This window comes from Sus scrofa, chromosome 9 (assembly GCF_054392235.1).
Source record: "Sus scrofa isolate SSC_HxYL_T2T_F1_AM1 chromosome 9, Sscrofa_HxYL_maternal_Yorkshire_Landrace_v2.0, whole genome shotgun sequence".
NCBI classification, from domain to species: Eukaryota; Metazoa; Chordata; class Mammalia; order Artiodactyla; family Suidae; genus Sus; species Sus scrofa.
The window spans coordinates 82,364,886-82,383,233 of record NC_139391.1 but is presented as its reverse complement, the minus strand read 5'-3'; the positions used below and the strand labels follow the sequence as shown (position 1 = coordinate 82,383,233).

Below are 18,348 nucleotides of genomic sequence, written 5' to 3'. Positions count from 1 at the left end.
GGCCCTGTGGTAGAAGGAGGGTGTCTGGCATGTTTAAAGAAGAGCAAAGAGACCTGTGTGGCTGGAGATAAGGTCAGGGAATTAACAGCAGTTAGGTCAGGGGAGGGCCTGATCACGTAAGCCATACAGGCCCTTGGAAAGAATTTGGCTTTTACTCGGAGTGACTCAGGAAGCTATTTTCTGGGTTTTGACAAATAACGTGATATGGTCTGAATGACTTTTAAAAAGAATAACAGTGACTGCTGGGCTGAGAACAGATGTAGTAGGACCAGGATTGAATTAAAGATGCTATTTAGAAATCCAGGCAATTATAAACGGCATCTGAAAATCTACATTTTATAATCTAGTTTACACAAATTTAATTCTCTGGGAAAGAATCTATATCTAATGGCCTGTGTCTGAAAACAGAAAAGTGTAATAGAAAATATTCTGACAAAATTGATGCCAGCTTTATAAATCTGACTGCAAGTCTACTAGCTCAATTTTGACCTACAGAACCATACTGAACTGTATTTTATATCTGGACTGTGGCACAAAAATAAAACATCCTAGCCCTGGATAAGTGTTTTCATTATGCATTTGGAGAGAACAAAGGTGGAATTTTCTTCTCTGCTTTTGCTTTTCTCCCTTTCCTCCCTTTCTCTCTCTCCTCAATCTGTAATAATTATATGCTGATATTATAGGTGAAACTATGAGGTTTGGAACCTATGTGTGAGACAGAGGTGCCACTTGCTGTTATCTGACATCTGCGCCGAAGTCCAGTAAAAGAGGTATCTGTCTTTTATTGGCCATTAAAAAAACATTTTGGAAAGTACTTGTTAATAAACTGAATTCTCATCTATAGTAAAGATGTGACTATGAATATATTATCCAAAGTGTAATTTATAATTTTAAATACCATTATGTATTTATATATCAAGATAATAGATCTAAAGAGCTTTTTAATATGCACCCAAAGAGATTGGCTTCAAAACTTGGCAAGATAGACTCTGTATGATCTAGGCACCCAATCTTAATTCTTCTCACCCCCTTAACTCTCAAAGATCTAGGCATCCTGAAAGCCTTTAGATTTCCCTTATAAGCCATGTTCCCTGGCCCCAGGGCTTTTGCATATGCTGTTCCCTTTTCCTAGGGAGATCCCTTTTACCCCCCACTTCAGTAGACTCACTCTCCTTCATAGGTCAGAACTCAGAGTAGGTAGCGCTTCCTCCAGCAGCCTTCCTTGTCTTCTTAAACCTGTGTTCCCTTTGTATAAGCCCCATCAAAGCACTTCTCACATTGTATTGTAGGTGCTTGTTTTCTTATCTAACCACCGGACTCTGAGTTACGCGAGAAAGTTGTGTGTGTGGGTCCTTTTTTTTTTTTTTTTTTTTTGGTATCCTAAGCACCTAACACATGCCTGGCACATATTAGGTATCTAAAACAAAATGGGTTCCATCTATAGCCTTCCTCAATTTTATCATTTTGCCCATCTTCCAGAGCATTCATTCGACAAACATTAGTTAGCACCTATCGTGTGCTAAGCTAAGTGCAGGGGACAGAAGTGACTTCAAGGCTAAATAAAACACCTATACATGGAGATTAGATTCTATAGCGTGTCCATCTACCAAAAAAAAAAAAAAAAAATTAAAGATCAAAACATGCAGTGGAGAAGAAAATAGGCACCAATGGAATGAGTGTATTGGCTCTTTACCTTATAAAGGATAAGATGGCTTGGTTTAATATTTTGGTATTTATTTCACCACAATGAAAACTACAAGCCTACAGAGTCTGATTCTCCAAACATCTTTATGGAACAAATTCCTTTCAATCTGAGACATCTGCTACACAGAGTCTCACGCTATCTGAGTGGTGAAATGTGCTCGAGGTAGGTAAAGATCGGTATAGGAGGTGGGACTGGAAACTAGAAACACTGAGGCATATTTCACACATCCAGAAGAGCCCATTTTTTCTCAGCCATCAAACGCTTGCATTTATGATTTACCACTTCTCATTGCGCAAGATAGTGGCACTGCAAACAGCCTTGACAAGAAGAAGCAACATGTCCTCAAGTATAACCCGAATTGCTCTGCTGATGAAATCATGAACTGGAACTAAATTCTAATAATGTCAGCCAGTGTGGAAAACTGTTTCCCAGAGTTACCAGCTATATTGATGTAGACTCTAAACTATGAATTAAAGGGAAAAAAACCTCAGGGTGACAATTTTCCCCTTGGGAGAATCCCTTTCCCATCCACTTTTGGTCATTTTGTCAAAAGCGCTCCCTTGTAAGCTGTGTTCTTTGTCCTTCACTCTGCATCCCCTACCCTTGATATTCCATTTTGCATGTTGAAAAAAAGGAGTAGAAGCTCAGGCAGTGTGTAGGAGGAACTTTGAGGGTTCTTAACTAGGGCTTTCGGACAAGAATCCATGCCAGGCAAACTCAGGGGACATCAGGGAGGGGATGAATGGAATGCAGTGAGTCAGAGGTGAGATGAGAAGCCGGTGGGTGGGGAGCTTTGGGCAGAGGAGTAACCTCATATAAATCATGTTTTCAAAGGATGGTTCTGATAGCATGTGGCAAGTAGACTGCTGGGGTACAAAGACAAATAAAAATTGGGCATAGGAAAACACTGCCAAAGTGCAGGTAAGAAACAGTGGTGGTTTAGCAGGGTGGTAGCAGTTGAAATGGTAAGGGATTCCAGCATTGGAAGTGGTAAGTTTTATTCTGGATCGGACATGCAGTGTAAGATTAAGGAGCCAAGGATGACAAAGATTTGGGGCCCAAAAAACTGAAAGGACGGAGTTGCCACTTTCTGAGCTGTGAGAGACGATAGGAAAATGGGGATGGGTAGGGATGGAAGAAAAAGTTCACATAGTCTGAAATTTAGATTTACACATGAAAACCTAAACCTCTGTCAGAGCTCTTAAGCAGGTATTTGGAGATGAGATCAATGCAGGAGATGTACATTTGATTTAACAATAATAGTTAATGTTGTGAGAGTAGATGGGAACAAGTGGAGAGTGAATATAGAGAAAAAAGAGATCCAAGGACTGCGCCCTGGGTCCTTCAGCCTGTGGAGGTTTGTAGGCTAAAGAGGACACAGCTGAGAAGTAACAGCTGACCAGTAGAAAACCAAGAGGAAGTGGTTGCTAGAAGCCAGGAGAAGGAGTGTTTCAAGAAGGAGAGGATTGTCAGGTACTTCTGATCTGCTGATTGGATGAGACTGAAAAGTGGTCATTAGATTTGATGACCTGGAAGTCACTGGTGACCTAGACAAGAGCTGTGTGTGCAGATGGACAGACATACATATACACACAAACACACACACACACACACACACACACACACACAGAGGGAATAAAACATATGGAAAAATCTTCACAATTGATGAATTCAAGTGAAGGGAATGTGGGAAATATTTGTATTGTTACTGCAATTTTCTGTAAGTTTGAAATGATCTTACAAGCTTAACAAAGGAATCACACAGGGGGTTAAGGATCTAGTATTGTCACTGTTGTGGCTTGGGTTTGATCTCTGGCCTGGGAACGTCACATGCCGGGGGTGCAGCAAAAAACAAAAATAAATGAGAGAAAGATAATGATGAGAAAAGAAATGAAGGCAAAGCATACAGGCAACAATCTTGAAAGGGGGAACATAGAAATAGAGTAATAGAGTAAAATATATGATTAGGAAAGTTGTTTTAAAGGTGGGAGGTATGCTGCATGTTGATGAAAAAATCTAGTGAACAAGGAAATAGTCCTGATACCAAAGAGAAAGTTGTCGTTAGAGGTATGCCCTTGATTTTTTAAATTAGAAGGGGCTTCTAATCCCCCTTCTGTCCATCACACCCACAGCATATGGAGGTTCCTGGGATAAGGTATTAAATCCGAGCTAGAGCTGTTACCTATGCCACAGCTGCAGTAATGCCAGATCCTTAACCTGCTGTGGTGGGCTGGGGATTGAACTGGCACTTCCACAGAGATAAGTCAGGTCCTTAACCCATCCTGCCACAGTGGGAACTCCTCTACAGCATTCTTAAGAGCGTCTGGCCATCCAGACTCTAGGAAGTTGAAGCTTTTTTCCTTTCTAGTATATTTTCTAACATGATCTTATATCAAATTTAAAAAGCTGAGTTACCTTTTGAAATGAAAATAATGCAGACTGCAACAAATCCAAATAAATTATATTGTGAAAAGTTGGGCAGGTCTCCCTGTTTTCCCTTCAGAACTCCCTGAAAAGATTGCCTTTGTTTGCAGTTTGGTCTGTAGCTTCCATGTTTTGAACTAGATGCCTAAATGCACACATATATAGCACAACCCCCTTTAAAAATCATTGTACACATAATTTCCCCAACATGCTCGCCCTCTACCCCTCCCCATTTATTAGAGCAAAAATGGTCCTTCAAATCAACACATACAGATTTACTAGGAGTTCCCGTTGTGGCTCAGGGGAAACAAATCTGACTAGCATCCATGAGGACGCAAGTTTGATACCTGGCCTCACTCAGTGAATTAAGGATCTGGCGTTGCCGTGAGCTGTGGTATAGTTCACAGACGCAGCTTGGATCCTGTGTTGTTGTGGTAGTGGAGTAGGCTAGCAGCTACAGAGCCAATTTGACATTTGACCCCTAACCTGGGGACCTCTCTATACTGCAGGCAAGGCCCTAAAAAGACCAAAAAAAAAAAAAAAAATTACCATATATCTTTAACAGCCACATGGTAGTCCAGGACATGGATGTAACATAATTTGTTTATATATTTCTCTTGTGAAGCTTCCTGTATTTTCCCATACTTGTTCTAGTATTTCCATTTCATTGTGTTTTGAAAGGTCTGGCTATATTTGGTAGACTCTCCTTCTTTATATTGAATTGAAATCTGCCTACTTGTTAATTTTTCTGCTGTTGCTAATCCTTTGATGTGGTTTTCCACTGTGAGCATTAGTCTAGGCTTATAAAAAATTGTGAATATAATTTCATTACACCTGTAATTTGTCTCTTTTACTGTTAAACTCAAGTGGATTTTTTTTTTGCTTTATCTTTGAGGCAAATATGATACAGTTAAAACATGAGTTAACTTTGTTAATAACAGAATTTTGTTAAAATATATGTTTTATAGGAGACCATGAATTTTTTTAGTTAAACTTTGTATATTTTTTTTAAAATGATTTTTATTTGTTCCACTATAGTTGGTTTACAATGGTCTGTCAATTTCTGCTGCACAGCAAAGTGACCCAGTCACACATATATATACATTCTTTTTCTCACATTGTCCTTCATCATGCTCCATCACAAGTGATTAGATACAGTTCCCAGTGCTGTACAGCAGGATCACATTGCTTATCCACTCCAACTGCAATAGTTTTCATCTATAAACCCCAGACTCCCAATCTATCCAATACCCTCCCTCTCCCCCTTGGCAATCACAAGTCTGTTGTCCAAGTCCATGAGTTTCTTTTCTGTGGAAAGGTTTATTTGTGCCATATATTAGATTCTAGGTATGTGATATCATATGGTATCTGTCTTTCTCTTTCTGATTTATTTCACTTAGTTTGAGAGTTTCTAGTTCTATCCATGTTGCTGCAAATGGCATTATTTTGTTCTTTTTTACGGCTGAGTAGTATTCCATTGTGTATATACACCAAATTTGTTTTTATATTTTTTCACTTGATTTCTTGGCCTCAGATAGGCCACCCATATCGGTGTGTTTTGTGGTATAGAAGGGCAACCCTTAGGTTGTCATTACCCAGCTTATGAAGACAGAAGAGTTTTGCAGGGGAAAATCAAGAGAGAAGTTTTCATATATGAAGTAAGCTTTGCCTCTTTGGAACTGGCATCTGAATTTTCAGGAATAGTTCCTTTCATGTTAAGCTGAAAGCAATGAGAAAGGAAAACAAGGCATTTAAATGAATGAGGTTGAGGATGGCCTATAGCAAGTATGTATTAACCATACTTTTTTTCCCCCAACTTTTAAAAATTCATGTAATTTTCTTTTTTTTTTTTTTATAAAAAAATAGACTTGGATATATTTATCCTTTCCATTTTTTAAAACAAATTCATTATTTTCTGCTACAGCTTTTGATTATTTTATATGAGAACACTTAACATGAGATCTACTCACATAAATTTTTAAGTGTACAATAGAGTATTGTTAACCATAAGCATTATATTGCATGGCAGATCTCTAGAACTTATTCATCTCACATAATGAGAGTTTATTATACTCATTATCTCCTCATTTTCCCTTCTCCTGGCAGCTACCATTCTACTCTGCTTCTATGAATTTGGCTACTTTCGTTATCTCATATAAGTGTAGTCATGCAGTATGTGTCCTTCTGTGACTGGCTTATTTCACTGAATACTCCTTTGTTCACTGCAGCACTATTCACAATGACCAAGATATAGAAACAACTTAAAGAGCCACTGAGGGATGAATGAAGAAAAATATGATTTATACACACAAGAGAATATTACTCAGCTGTCCCAGCCTAAAAGGAAATTCTGCCATATATAACAAGATGAAGCAACCTGGAAGATGTTATGCTAAGTGAAATAAGCCTCACATATGCATTTAAAGAATTCACAGCACTTTAAAAACACTATTTCTCTCATTTCCTCATGTGGTTCAGTGGTAACGAACATGATTAGGATCCATGAAGATGTGGGTTTGATCCCTGGCCTCCCTCAGTGTGTCAAGGATCCAGCATTGCTGTGAGCTGTGGTGTAGGTTGGTAGCTGCAACTCCAATTCAACGCCTAGCCTGGGAACTTCCATGTGCCACGGTTGCAGCCCTAAAAAAAGATCCATAAAAATACTATTTCTATAATTCCTGTGGAATGAGACCACATAGAAGAGCTAATAATGTGAATCTTTTGATGAAAGACGTTCTCTAAGAATAGTTATTAGTGCTTTTTGCACTTTTAATTCCTGGTAAAGAAAAACCAGGTTAATACAGAAGCATAATGTCCTGTAATTACATTTCAAACACAAGAATTTAAAAGCAATATATTTCCATCATGGTTTCTCGATGTCAGTGTCAACAATGCCTATAGAATTTCCATATGGGAGGGGCAGCAACTTAAGTATCAGAATGGCTGGGGGTCTGATCTGAATGCGTGTTGGCATAGCAGTGTGCTACAGTGGGTTGGCTGAAGGTCCTTGGTGTGGCTGAAGGAAGCCATGTGATGAAGTGTGGGGTAATCCACCCCTTGATGTCTTTGGTGCAGCACGCAAGTTAACAGGTCTCACCAAACCTATTGACAGGAAATAACTTAGGCCTAAGGGAAGGCCTGGCTTAACGCCACATCAATATATATTTGGGGTGGGCGTGGGGCATATTCCTGTGTCATGTGGAAGTTCCTGAGCCAGTGATCAAACCCACACCGGGGCAGTGACAACACTGGATCCTTAACCTGCTGAGCCATAAGGAAACTCTAGTATATTTCTTTTTGATAAAATTAAACATGTAACATATAGTCTAAACAAGTTTCCTTTTCCCCAGAATCAGAAGGCTGATGATATAAACATCATTTTTCATCAGGCTTCACACCTAAAAGTGTGACAGTTCAGACACATTCATTGTGGCAGCTGGAGCTGCTCCCATCTGCTCATGTATAAAAGCTGCCTGCTGTACTTTTCAGCTTGTCTTAAAAGAAAAGGCTCTCACTCTACATTTCCTTTGGTGTTTCGGAAGTCTGTGCATACCGAGGATAGGTAACTCTAACTAGAATCTTCCCATTGGTTAAATGCTCAAGGATGCACGGCTTATATATTTGGGTAGATTTGGAATTCCTTGGGTTTATACCTCATGAAGACTGTTTGGCTTGTCCATCCTTTTTTCTTTAAGGCCCCTATCCCAGGGGATTTGGACACTAGCTTTAGGAGGAAGTAGTTTCCTGTTTGTGTGAAATGAAAGGATGCTGGGGTAACCTGGGATGAGTCACTGATCCAAAAAGATTAATTGAATACCTACTTTGTGCCAGACACTGAGATAGACACTAAGATAAAACAATGCCCAATATATGGCCAGAGAGCTTATGGTCAGAAGTAGATCTATATAAGTTAAGGTTAAAATGAGATGAAGCCTTTGGAGAAACAGGCTACAAAATAGGCAGAGCCAGTCTGTGAAGGGCTTTCCTCTAAGCTGAAGAACTTAAGATGGAGTTGATCAATTAGTGACTCCTTTGGCTTCCAACCTGATCTATCAGCATCACCCTGGAACATGTTAGAAGTGCAAGTTCTTGGGCCCCACCTGGACATGATGAGTGAGTAACTCTGAGGGGAGAGCCCAGTGGTCCTTTCTTTAACCAGCTCTACAGATATTTCTGATCTGCACCAAAATTTGAGAAGCATTGCTCTGATGAAAGAGAGGCCTTAAAGTGTTTCTTTAAAAAAAATCACTTTCATGGTGATATAATTCATATACCATACAGGTCATTTGCTTAAAGTGTACAGTACAATGTTTTTAGTGTTTTCGGAGTTGTGCAACAATTGTGAAATCAAATTCTAGGACATTCTCATCATGCCCAACAGAAACCCTGTGTCTCATAGCAGTCACTCTCCATTCCCTTCCCATTCAACCTCTAGCCCCTGGCAACTACTAAACTGCTTTCTGTCTCCATGGATTTGCTGATTCTGGACATTTTATATAAATAGAATCATACAATATGTGGTCTTTTTTGACTTCTTTCACTTAGTGTGATGTTTTCAGGGGACAGCCATGTTGTACTAGAACTTCCTTTTTATGACCAAGTAATACTCCATTATATGGATATACCACATTTTGTTTATCCATTTGTCCACTGATGAACGTTTGGGTTGTTTCTACCTTTTGGCTCTTATAAATAATGCTGTTATGAACATATGTGGGCACATTTTTATGTTTTCCATTTTCTTGGGAAATAACATGGAAGAGGTTTAAAAACAGGAGTGATGGGGCCAGGTGCATGTTTTAGTGCATTACAGTTGAGGTCAGTGCTTCTCATTCTCCTCACTATTCACATGCCTGGAACACTCCATCAGAAACTCTGTTTCCTTTTTAGGAAGTGGTGTGGGGATAGCAGGTGGGCTGTGTGGTTGGAAATATACTTCTCCCCTTGCATCCTGAGGGTACCCTGTAGCAGCTCCTTTTCCTGTCCACATTTGATAATCTGTGGTATAGATGCATGCAAGTGGAAGTAAAGACATGGATTAAGTAGTTATTGTAATAACTTAGTCCACAGGTGACGTATATCTGAACCAGGGAAAGTTTAGAAGGGATGAGCTTGTTGATTATGAACCATTATCCTTAGTGATGCACAGCCTTCTTCCACTAGTTTCCAGCTATCCTGCAAAGGCCATTGGTATATTGAATAACCTCTTTTGTGTGAAATATTTTCCAGCATTGCTCTGTCTCTTAGAAGGAGAGATGCCACAGTTGAGCATCACTTCTCAGAGAACTGTTCTTGCCTGCAAAATACAAAGCCACCCTAGTCACTACTCATGGCCTATTTTAATATTAGAATTTTCCCTTTGTGACACCTGAAATACAAATGATTTCTGAGCCAAATTATTTTTTGATAACAATGCAAAGTGCTCTGAGTTGTGATCTTATCTACTAAAAGTAAGAGGAATGAAAATATTAGTATCTGTGTTAGTTTCCTGTTTTCTATGGCTGCCCTAACAAATCACTACAAATTCAGTGATTTTTAATACAATACCAGTTTTTTCTTTTGCAACTGTGGAGCTCAGAAGGCTGAAATGAATCTTATGTGGCTGCAGTCCCACCGACCAGGAGTCCAGAGGCTTAGGGAGGGGGAGCGTATATCTTCCCTTGGTTTTTCCAGAGTCTAGAGCCAAGTTCTTCATGTTCTTTGGTTTATAGCCACTTCCTCTATCTTCAAAGCCAGTGGCTTACATTTTTTTTCTCTGCCTCTGTTTGACTGTTTCAGTCACAGGGCCTTCTCTTGGCAAAACCTCCTTCCTGCTTCTCTGTTATAAGGATTTTTGAGATTGCTTTTAGGACCCACCCTGATAACCCAAGATAATCTCCCCACTCAAGATCCTTAACTTCATCCAGCTGCCAAAGTATTCCCCACCCCCAGCATAAAATAACATTCACAGGTTCGAGACATAGGACCTGCATATCTTGGGGGAGCCCTTATTCAGCCTACCCCACTATGAAATCAGCACACAGCTGCTTCTGGGTCCATTCTTTTGTGTTAATGAAATGATAGATGGAAAATAGAAGAGTACATTTCCTGGAATCCTTTCATTCAGCAAACTTACACACGGGATTGAACATAGTGCTACGAGGCCCCAAAGAGGAGGCTCCACTTTCTGCTGCTGCGGTGGCAGCTGTGGCCACACAGATCAGCACCTCCCACTGTCGCTTGCGCCCTTGCGACAGGGCTGACTCAGCCTGTGCAGTCAGCAGAATGCTTCTTGCATGAGTCACTGTGGTCTTCTGACTTGTGGGCAAAGCCCTCACCTGCTTTGTTCAGCGGTCTCCAAAGACAGTGCCCCAGGAATTATTAATAAGGTCGGCCTGCTTATAAATACCTCCTTTGGTTGACCCACATGGAGATTGCCACTGGCACTTTTCCGTGCATCTCTATCTTGTTATCTCTTTTCCACATGGATCCCTAAATGCCTATCAAGAAATTTACCAGGATATCCATGCGCGTTTGTGAGGCTACATAAGACAGGGTTGAGGATGCACTGTCTCTAGGTAACTTCTACCAAAAAGATGGCTCGCCCCCACATCCACTATCTCCAGCTCAGAATGATATGCAGGGCCCTGGAACAGGCACCTGGCAGAGTAGAGAGATAAATAAGACGAAGTACTTGTATTGGGAGTTTAAGATAAGGGGGGCAAAAAGGATGTGAGCACCCAAACCTTCTCTGTGATGCTCTGCAGGAGAGGTGTGGGTAGATATGAGGGAGTTACCCCCCCTTTTTTTTTTTAGCTTTTTAGGGCCGCACCTGTGGCATATGGAGGTTCCCAGGCTAGGGGTCCAAATGAAGCTACAGCTGCCAGCCTACATCAGAGCCACAGCAACACCAGATCTGAGCTGCTTCTGCAACCTACACCACAGCTCATGGCAATGCCGGATCCTTAACCCACTAAGCGAGGCCAAGAATCGAACCCACAACCTCATGGGTCCTAGGCAGATTCGTTTCCACTGCTCCATGACAGGAACTCCAAGGGAGTTACTCTTGGCCAGGGATGCCAGCGGGGGGTGGCGGGGGGAGGGGTGGTGGTTGCTCAGGGAAGATGTCTTAGGTGTGTTTGGTGGGCTGGACTAGCCCACAGATGGGACAAGGGTATTCAGGGAGCACAGACAAGGTCAGAAGTATGTGTTGCAGCAAACGCATGGGAGGTCTCTAATGGTCTGGCCTGAGGATGGTTTCCTGACCCTCCCCAGGCAGCAGGATGTCTGCAGAGGTCTGGGCCCAGGATTCATTCCTGTAGCTTTTAGTCATTTTCTTTCCCTCAGCCACCATGGATCACCCCTGTCCTAGAGGTGACAGTGTTTGCTGCACTTCCTCCAGCAGTTTAAGATTTTTGTCCCATGGGGCTTCATGCCTTTCCCTGGGGACTGCTCCTCCTCCCTCCCCCAGGCCTGCAGCACTAGGGAAGCTTGGGCACTGGCCCTGTTCCCAGTCAGTCTCTCCAGCACTAGCGAGCCTGCAGGGGTGAATCCCTCTTGTGACTGAAGGGTTCTGTCTTCTCATACTAGCCCATATGAGGCCTTTAACAATTTAAGAATTTTAGCGGAACTTCCCCTTCCAGCTTGAATGACATCCGTGTCTCCAGCAGGTTTAAGTGTCCCTGTCCTAGTTCTCCTTGGAGGAGCCTGGGTTGCCCTGCAACCACAGCTCTAAGGTGGATTTAAGGAAAGTTATGACCTCCTAGATTAGTTAGCATTTTTTGTTAAAGTGTTAAGAATACAGGCAGTCTTTTCTAGTTTTCTACATCCTAAGAGGCAACCAGACATCCATTTTATATTTTTTGATCATCTGTGAACTTGATTATTTTTCCTTACTGAGAAAATATTTGGAAAGAAAAATTCTTGTTTTCTGACATCAGTAATACAAAAAAAAATCTATTAAAATACTGTTATTCCTAGAAATTATCCTTAGAAATCTCTCTTGCAGAGAATAACCAATCATCTGAATAATTCAAACAGTCACATCTTTAACAAGAAAGAGCAGAGTTCCCGTTGTGGCGCAGTGGTTAACGAATCCGACTAGGAACCATGAGGTTGCGGGTTCGATCCCTGCCCTTGCTCAGTGGGTCAAGGTTCCAGCGTTGCCGTGAGCTGTGGTGTAGGTTGAAGACGCGGCTCAGATCCTGCATTGCTGTGGCTCTGGCCTAGGCTGGCAGCTACAGCTCCGATTAGACCCCTAGCCTGGGAATCTCCATATGCCGCGGGAGCGGCCCAAGAAATGGCAAAAAGACAAAAAAAAAAAAAAGAAAGAAAGAGCTAAGCATGAGATATAGTGATTAAGAATCTGGGTGTGAAATTTGGACTTAATTGTACCTTCAGATAGACAGGTTCACTCTTGCAGTGGCTTCTGACCCACCCTGAAGTCATTGCCTATCATTTTCCTGAAACTTGTAAAGAAAAAAAATCTCAATGCATAGTATTCACCTTGGCTAAGCTAAGGCAGGGACTTGTTAAATGCTTTTAGCCAGACTTTCTCCTCTGAAAATTATAGGAAACCTTCAAATATTTTGATGGGAAATACGGTTTTTTAAAAATGCCTTTATTATAGGGAAACCCAGCTGCCTGGAATAGGTACAGTAATAACAGTTATTTATAAAATGTCTATATTATGAAGTAATATGAAATAAATTCCTGAACAAGGAACTGATTCTAACATGATAATTGGCTACTCTGAGGCTTTTCCCCCAGGGCATGACATTGAAGGCATAGTTGCTTTTAACTTTGCAAAGAAATTGTGTCATTTCTTAAATGTAGCTAGTCACAAATATTTATTGTACATCTTCTAGATTAGCTGCTATGGGAATCTGAAAGGTTGTAAAATAAATAATTTTTTTTTTTTTTTTTTTTTTTTTTTTTGCCTTTTCTTGGGCTGCTCCCGCAGCATATGGAGGTTCCCAGGCTAGGGGTCAAATCGGAGCCATAGCCGCCTGGCCCACACCAGAGCCACAGCAACTCGGGATCGGAGCTGCATCTGCTACCTACACCACAGCTCATGGCAATGCCAGATCCTTAACCCACCGAGCAAGGCCAGGGATCAACCCCACAACCTCATGGTTCCTAGTCGGATTTGTTAACCACTGAGCCATGACGGGAACTCCTAGATAATTATTCTTAGTAATTGTCAGAAAGGTATCAAGTTCTTTCTGGATCCACTTTTTGTAAATTGATGATAATCAATCCATCGTCACAACCCTAGTCCCAGCTCCTTTTGTTTTTCATACTATTCTGTCCTTTGTGGCTGGACCAGAGCCAGCTGCAGATTTCCTTTGAAAGTTCTCTTGTGAACCTTTAATCTCTCTTACCTCTGGCTAGAAACCCTCACAACCCCCCAACTCAGGTACCAGTGCTTCCAAGCATCTCCTTGACAACACCACGGCATCTTCAACTAGGTAACTGGTTGAATAAAGATGTCCTCATTCTCCTCCACAAAAAAAAAAAAAAAAAAAAAAAAAAAAAAAAAAAAAAAAATCTTAGAAAACAAACTGTCATTTACTGATATCCTTCTGAGGATACCAGAGTTACTGCAATGTGGGATCCAAGCTGCATCTGCGACCCCCACTACAGCTCACGGCAATGCTGGGTCTAGATCTGGTCATGAGCTGTGGCATAGGTTGCAGAGGTGGCTCAGATCTGGTGTGGCTGTGGCTGGCGGCTACAGCTCTGACTCTATGCCTAGCTTGGGAACCTCCACATGCCACAGGTGTGGCCCTAAAAAGCAAAAAAAAAAAAAAAAAAAATTGATGAAAATGAGACATTAATTTTAGAAAGAGGTTTCCTCTCTCTTTTGAGGAATAGGATTGGATACATTGGGGGTTTCAATGGTATCTGTACTAGAGCACTTTTTAATATGGTGGTATATTGGTATTTGTCTTTTTCTATATACATTTTGTGTGTCTGTAATATTTTAACAATTTTGTTTTTGTTTTTGTTTTTTAGGGCCACACCAGTGGTATATGGAAATAACCAGGCTACAGGTCTAATCGGAGCTGTAGCTGTCAGCCTATACCACAGCCACAGCAATGCCAGATCCAAGCATCACAGCTCCCAGGAACACTGGATCCTTAACCCACTGAGCAAGGCCAGGGATGGAACCTGCATCCTCATGGATATTAGTTGAGTTTATTACCCCTGAGCCATAAGGAGAACTCCTATTTTAATAATTTTAAAAAGTTTTTTTTTAAAAAAGCTTGAAAGCCAGTGAGCTAGAAAAAGGGGCTCAATAATGCTGATACTTAAAGCTACAATGGTCTCCAGGCAACCCTGTGTGTCCCCTTCCAGGAGTGACCTTCTAAAGGCAATGCTGTCTCCTGGAGCTTTAGCAAGCCTGTGGCAAAATGCATACTTTACCTCTACCCCATCCTTGATTCTCATTTAGCTGGTCTGAGGTTTTTTTTTGGGCGCACCAGAATTTCCAGTGGGTGTGGGTGGTCAGAACACCTTTGAGAAGGATGCTAAAGGTAAGCCAATCAAACCCTTGGAGGTCATGGTCCTTCAAACCTTTGTCACAGACTCACTGCTAATTATCATCTACAGTTAAGGGGTTACTCTAGGATCCAAGCCGCATCAGTGCCATGACTTTACATACTTGTCAGTGATGATTTCTGTGTTCAACATCATGAAAACCTTCAACCTGTGTGGTTTTGAGGGTCGGAGTGCAGGAGCAGTAGATAATGTAAAGATATGATAGGGAAGGTTACAAACCAGTCCCTAAAGGAAAATTTTCCCTTTCCAAATTGAGGAGGTATTAAATTTAGATAAACATATTCATGTTGCTACAAATTATCAGGGATGGAACTAACCATATACGGTGAGTTATACAAACACTCCTTGGCCTTAACTGGGGAGAGATGCTTGTAAATCCTTTGACTATTAAGTCTTTGATTATTAAGATAACACATGCTTTCAACATAACAAAAGTGTAGAAAAATGGAAAGATTATAAAAATCACCAGTAATAGTACAACTGAAATAACAGCTGTTTTTTATTTGTGAACTGGTTGACGTCAGGTTCATAGTCTGAAAGAGGCAGAGGCAGGAGTGGTTACAACAGACAAATGCTAAAACTGGCTCCCTGGCTTCTACCTCAGAGAAGCAGTTAAATTTTAACTAGCAAACCACTGAACCCATCTGACTTTTATGTATATTTCTCCTCAGGTTTAGATAATGCTATCATCCAACTGTGGAAGTCCAAGTGTGTGTTTGACCCAAAGTATTCTGAGTTATCTTGGGGAATTAACAGGAGCACCCCTCTCTCATGTTCTGTGCAGGGGGAGCAAGGACCTCAAGGCTTTCCAGGGTCAAAGGGCATGACAGGCCTTGGCCTCCCTGGCCAGAAGGTAAGTCTTCCAGGACCTAAGAAAATGCTTAGGTTTAGGATCTCAATAGCTTAACTTAAACCCTGGAAGAGCTCTCCTTCCCTTGTCACTCTTGATGCTCAGAGGGAAAAAACCATTTGAAAGAGAATCCTTATGCTCTGATTTTCCTAACTCCAAACATGCTTACTTTATGAAATCTCATTTTCTTCCATCTCAAAAGCCAGCTCATAAGGAATAAATCCTTCCGATATCATGTAGACATAACAGATAACTCAGTTGTTAAACTCTATGATAGTTGAAGTTCCTATAGGCAGGGAGTTGATCAATGGTATCTCAAGGTCTCCTGGCCTTGAGGCCTCTGGTCCATCATGAGTTATGGTGCAGGGATTAAATAAAATGGCCCCCTGCACCATTTTTTTCATGTAGTGTGTGCATGTAAATAAGAACCCTGGGCGTTCAAGGGATACCACAGTTGCAAATCAATCAGATCTTAGAGTTTTTCTTATTTGGCTTTAACATTGGCATTCTAAGCTTCTTTTTTCGTTACATCATAAAGGGAGAGCATGGAGAACGGGGCGATGTGGGAAAGAAAGGTGATAAAGGGGAAATTGGAGATCCCGGATCTCAAGGAAAACAGGCAAGAAGTGATTTTTAAAGTCTTATGGTAATTGTATATATTATCTGGTTCCTACCTACACTGACTGTTACTCTTCTTCCACTAAGTAGGGGTTGCAAGGACCAAAAGGAGACCAAGGGCTTACAGTAAGTATCAGTCCTACAGGGTAATTGAGGGGTTTGCGCTTATGGGATTGCTGTGTTTATGTTTTAAACGTGGTTTACATTTAAAAGCATGACTTCTTTTGATATGGTTGCCATGTAAATGACAGCACTGCCGCAAGCTCTGTGCTGCCTGTGATGCAGAAGGTAATTGAATCAGAGCATGAGGGGAGGCATAACACCCAGAGCCCTTATCTGGCATCCTGGTAGGGATGTTACTACCCCCTCTGACCCCTGGTAGAAATGTTAACAAGGAGGTGAGCTGTTTAAAAGAAGCCAACTGAACATGAGACTTTATTTTACATGGCCCTTCACATTTTAGAACGGGGGCTCTCTTTACCCTGAAATAGTTCCTTCAGGAAGTGCTCTGAGGAGAACAGCAATCACAAAGTTGAGATGATTTTTATGGACTGATTCACTTATTCAACAAACAGTTATGAAGATGTACAAACTCTTTCCTATTCTTCTCTCTGCACCATGACAAATGAAAAACCGAGTCTCAAAAGTCCCACCAGGTGGGAAAGTTCTAGAATTTCTATAGCAGAATCTGCTTCTTCCCTTCTGATTCTGAGGCACTGCATCTCCTCGAGGTGAGAAAGAGGGACCTTTCTTTTCCCCCCCTTTTTGATTCTTCGGTGGGTGGAGGTCTGGGAATGCTAATTTTGTGTACAGTGCCAGGAAAAGCCATGGGTGGGAGTCCAGGTGGGAAAGTGAGAGCTGGGCATGTGACAGACAGAACTGCACCTGTTTTTTGGCCCATCTGCCTTTTTCTCATTGTTGTGTTGACCTCAAGTCAGACCCTCCCCAGACGCCTGTGGTGGTTGAAGGGGCTAGAGATGCAGCAGTTTCTCAAGAGTAAGAGGGGAAGGTGTATAAAACGCCTAGAGGAATATTCTGCACAGGCTTAACCCCTTCCCTTCTGCCCCATCATGGGGAGGGGAACTGGTTTCCTTCATCCTGGCATTTATTCATTCATTTCACCAACATTTATTGGGCATATATCCTAGGTCAGTGTCTGAGACTGGCCCTGGGGAAACAGCTGAGAATAAGACTATGTCTTCGGACTCAAGGTGCTCACAGCCTAATGGAAAGAAAGGCAAGCAAAGCATGTTCATCTAGAGTTTGATCAATACCATGATCAAAGTGATATATGGGTCCAGAGCAGACAAAATGATGTGTGACTTAATGCAAATTATCTCTTCCTTCACTCTTCCCTACTTCTAGCATTCAGAATGTAAGGTCAGCGTTAAGTGAGAATCTAATATGTGAGAGGTACAATGTTAGGCTTTATCCTATCAATGCCACTCTGACCCAGTACTACAGGGCGCCAGGGGGGCCTATGTAAAGCATGAGCCCTGGACCCCTATCTCCACCCCTCCACCACGGGAGGAGTCCTCAGGGCCAAGGGGAACAACCACCTTGAGCACTCTCTCTCCAGAGAGCTCTGTATTGTGCTCTGGATATCAAGGAGCTCAGAACTGCCTCCCCGAATGGCCACAACTTTGGACAGCACTGGCCTGTATGCATGAGGTGCCCAGAGGGCATGGTTTTGTTTTTTGACTTTTTAGGGCTGCATCTGTGGCATATGGAGGTTCCAAGGCTAAGGGCAGAATCAGAACTACAGTTGCCAGCCTACACCACAGCTCATGGCAATGCAGGATCTGAGTCGTGTCCTTGACCTTCACCACAGTTCACAGCAACGCCAGATCCTTAACCCACTGAATGGGGCCAGGGCTTGAACCCACATCTTCATGGATACTAGTTGGATTTGTAACTGCTGAGCCACGACTGGAAATCCTGGGGCAGGTATTCTGAGGGGATTTGATGGAGCTTGGATTTACCACAGAAATGCTGGCCAAGGCCTGGAGCAGCGTAAGACTGGTGAGGATGAGGAACAGGCTATAGGCTGCAGCCCTCTCCTGCCCTTGACCCACATTAATCCACGTGACAGTCCATGAGGCAAGTGGTGGGTGGAAGGATCTCCACTTCAGATGAAGACATGAAAATTCATTGAAGAAAGCTTGAGCCACAGGCCCTAAATCCCATCACTGACAAGTAGCAGAGCCCA

General features: G+C 41.9%; 1 protein-coding gene and 1 long non-coding RNA gene across 10 annotated transcripts in view; one reads left to right on the top strand and one right to left on the bottom strand.

Moving 5' to 3' along the window:
* The window catches only part of LOC110255476 (uncharacterized), a 217,504-nt gene that overhangs the window by 131,951 nt on the left and 67,205 nt on the right, over positions 1-18,348 (bottom strand). The gene's annotated exons all lie outside the window — the stretch shown is intronic.
* COL28A1 (collagen type XXVIII alpha 1 chain) overlaps positions 1-18,348 on the top strand; it is a 171,089-nt gene that overhangs the window by 126,090 nt on the left and 26,651 nt on the right. For all 6 annotated transcript variants that reach the window (XM_021063396.2, XM_021063395.2, XM_084977086.1 and 3 more), the window contains 3 exons: positions 15,456-15,524; positions 16,060-16,140; positions 16,230-16,265. In XM_021063396.2, coding sequence (XP_020919055.2) covers positions 15,456-15,524; positions 16,060-16,140; positions 16,230-16,265 — 186 coding nt within the window. The remainder of the gene's footprint in view (positions 1-15,455; positions 15,525-16,059; positions 16,141-16,229; positions 16,266-18,348) is intronic.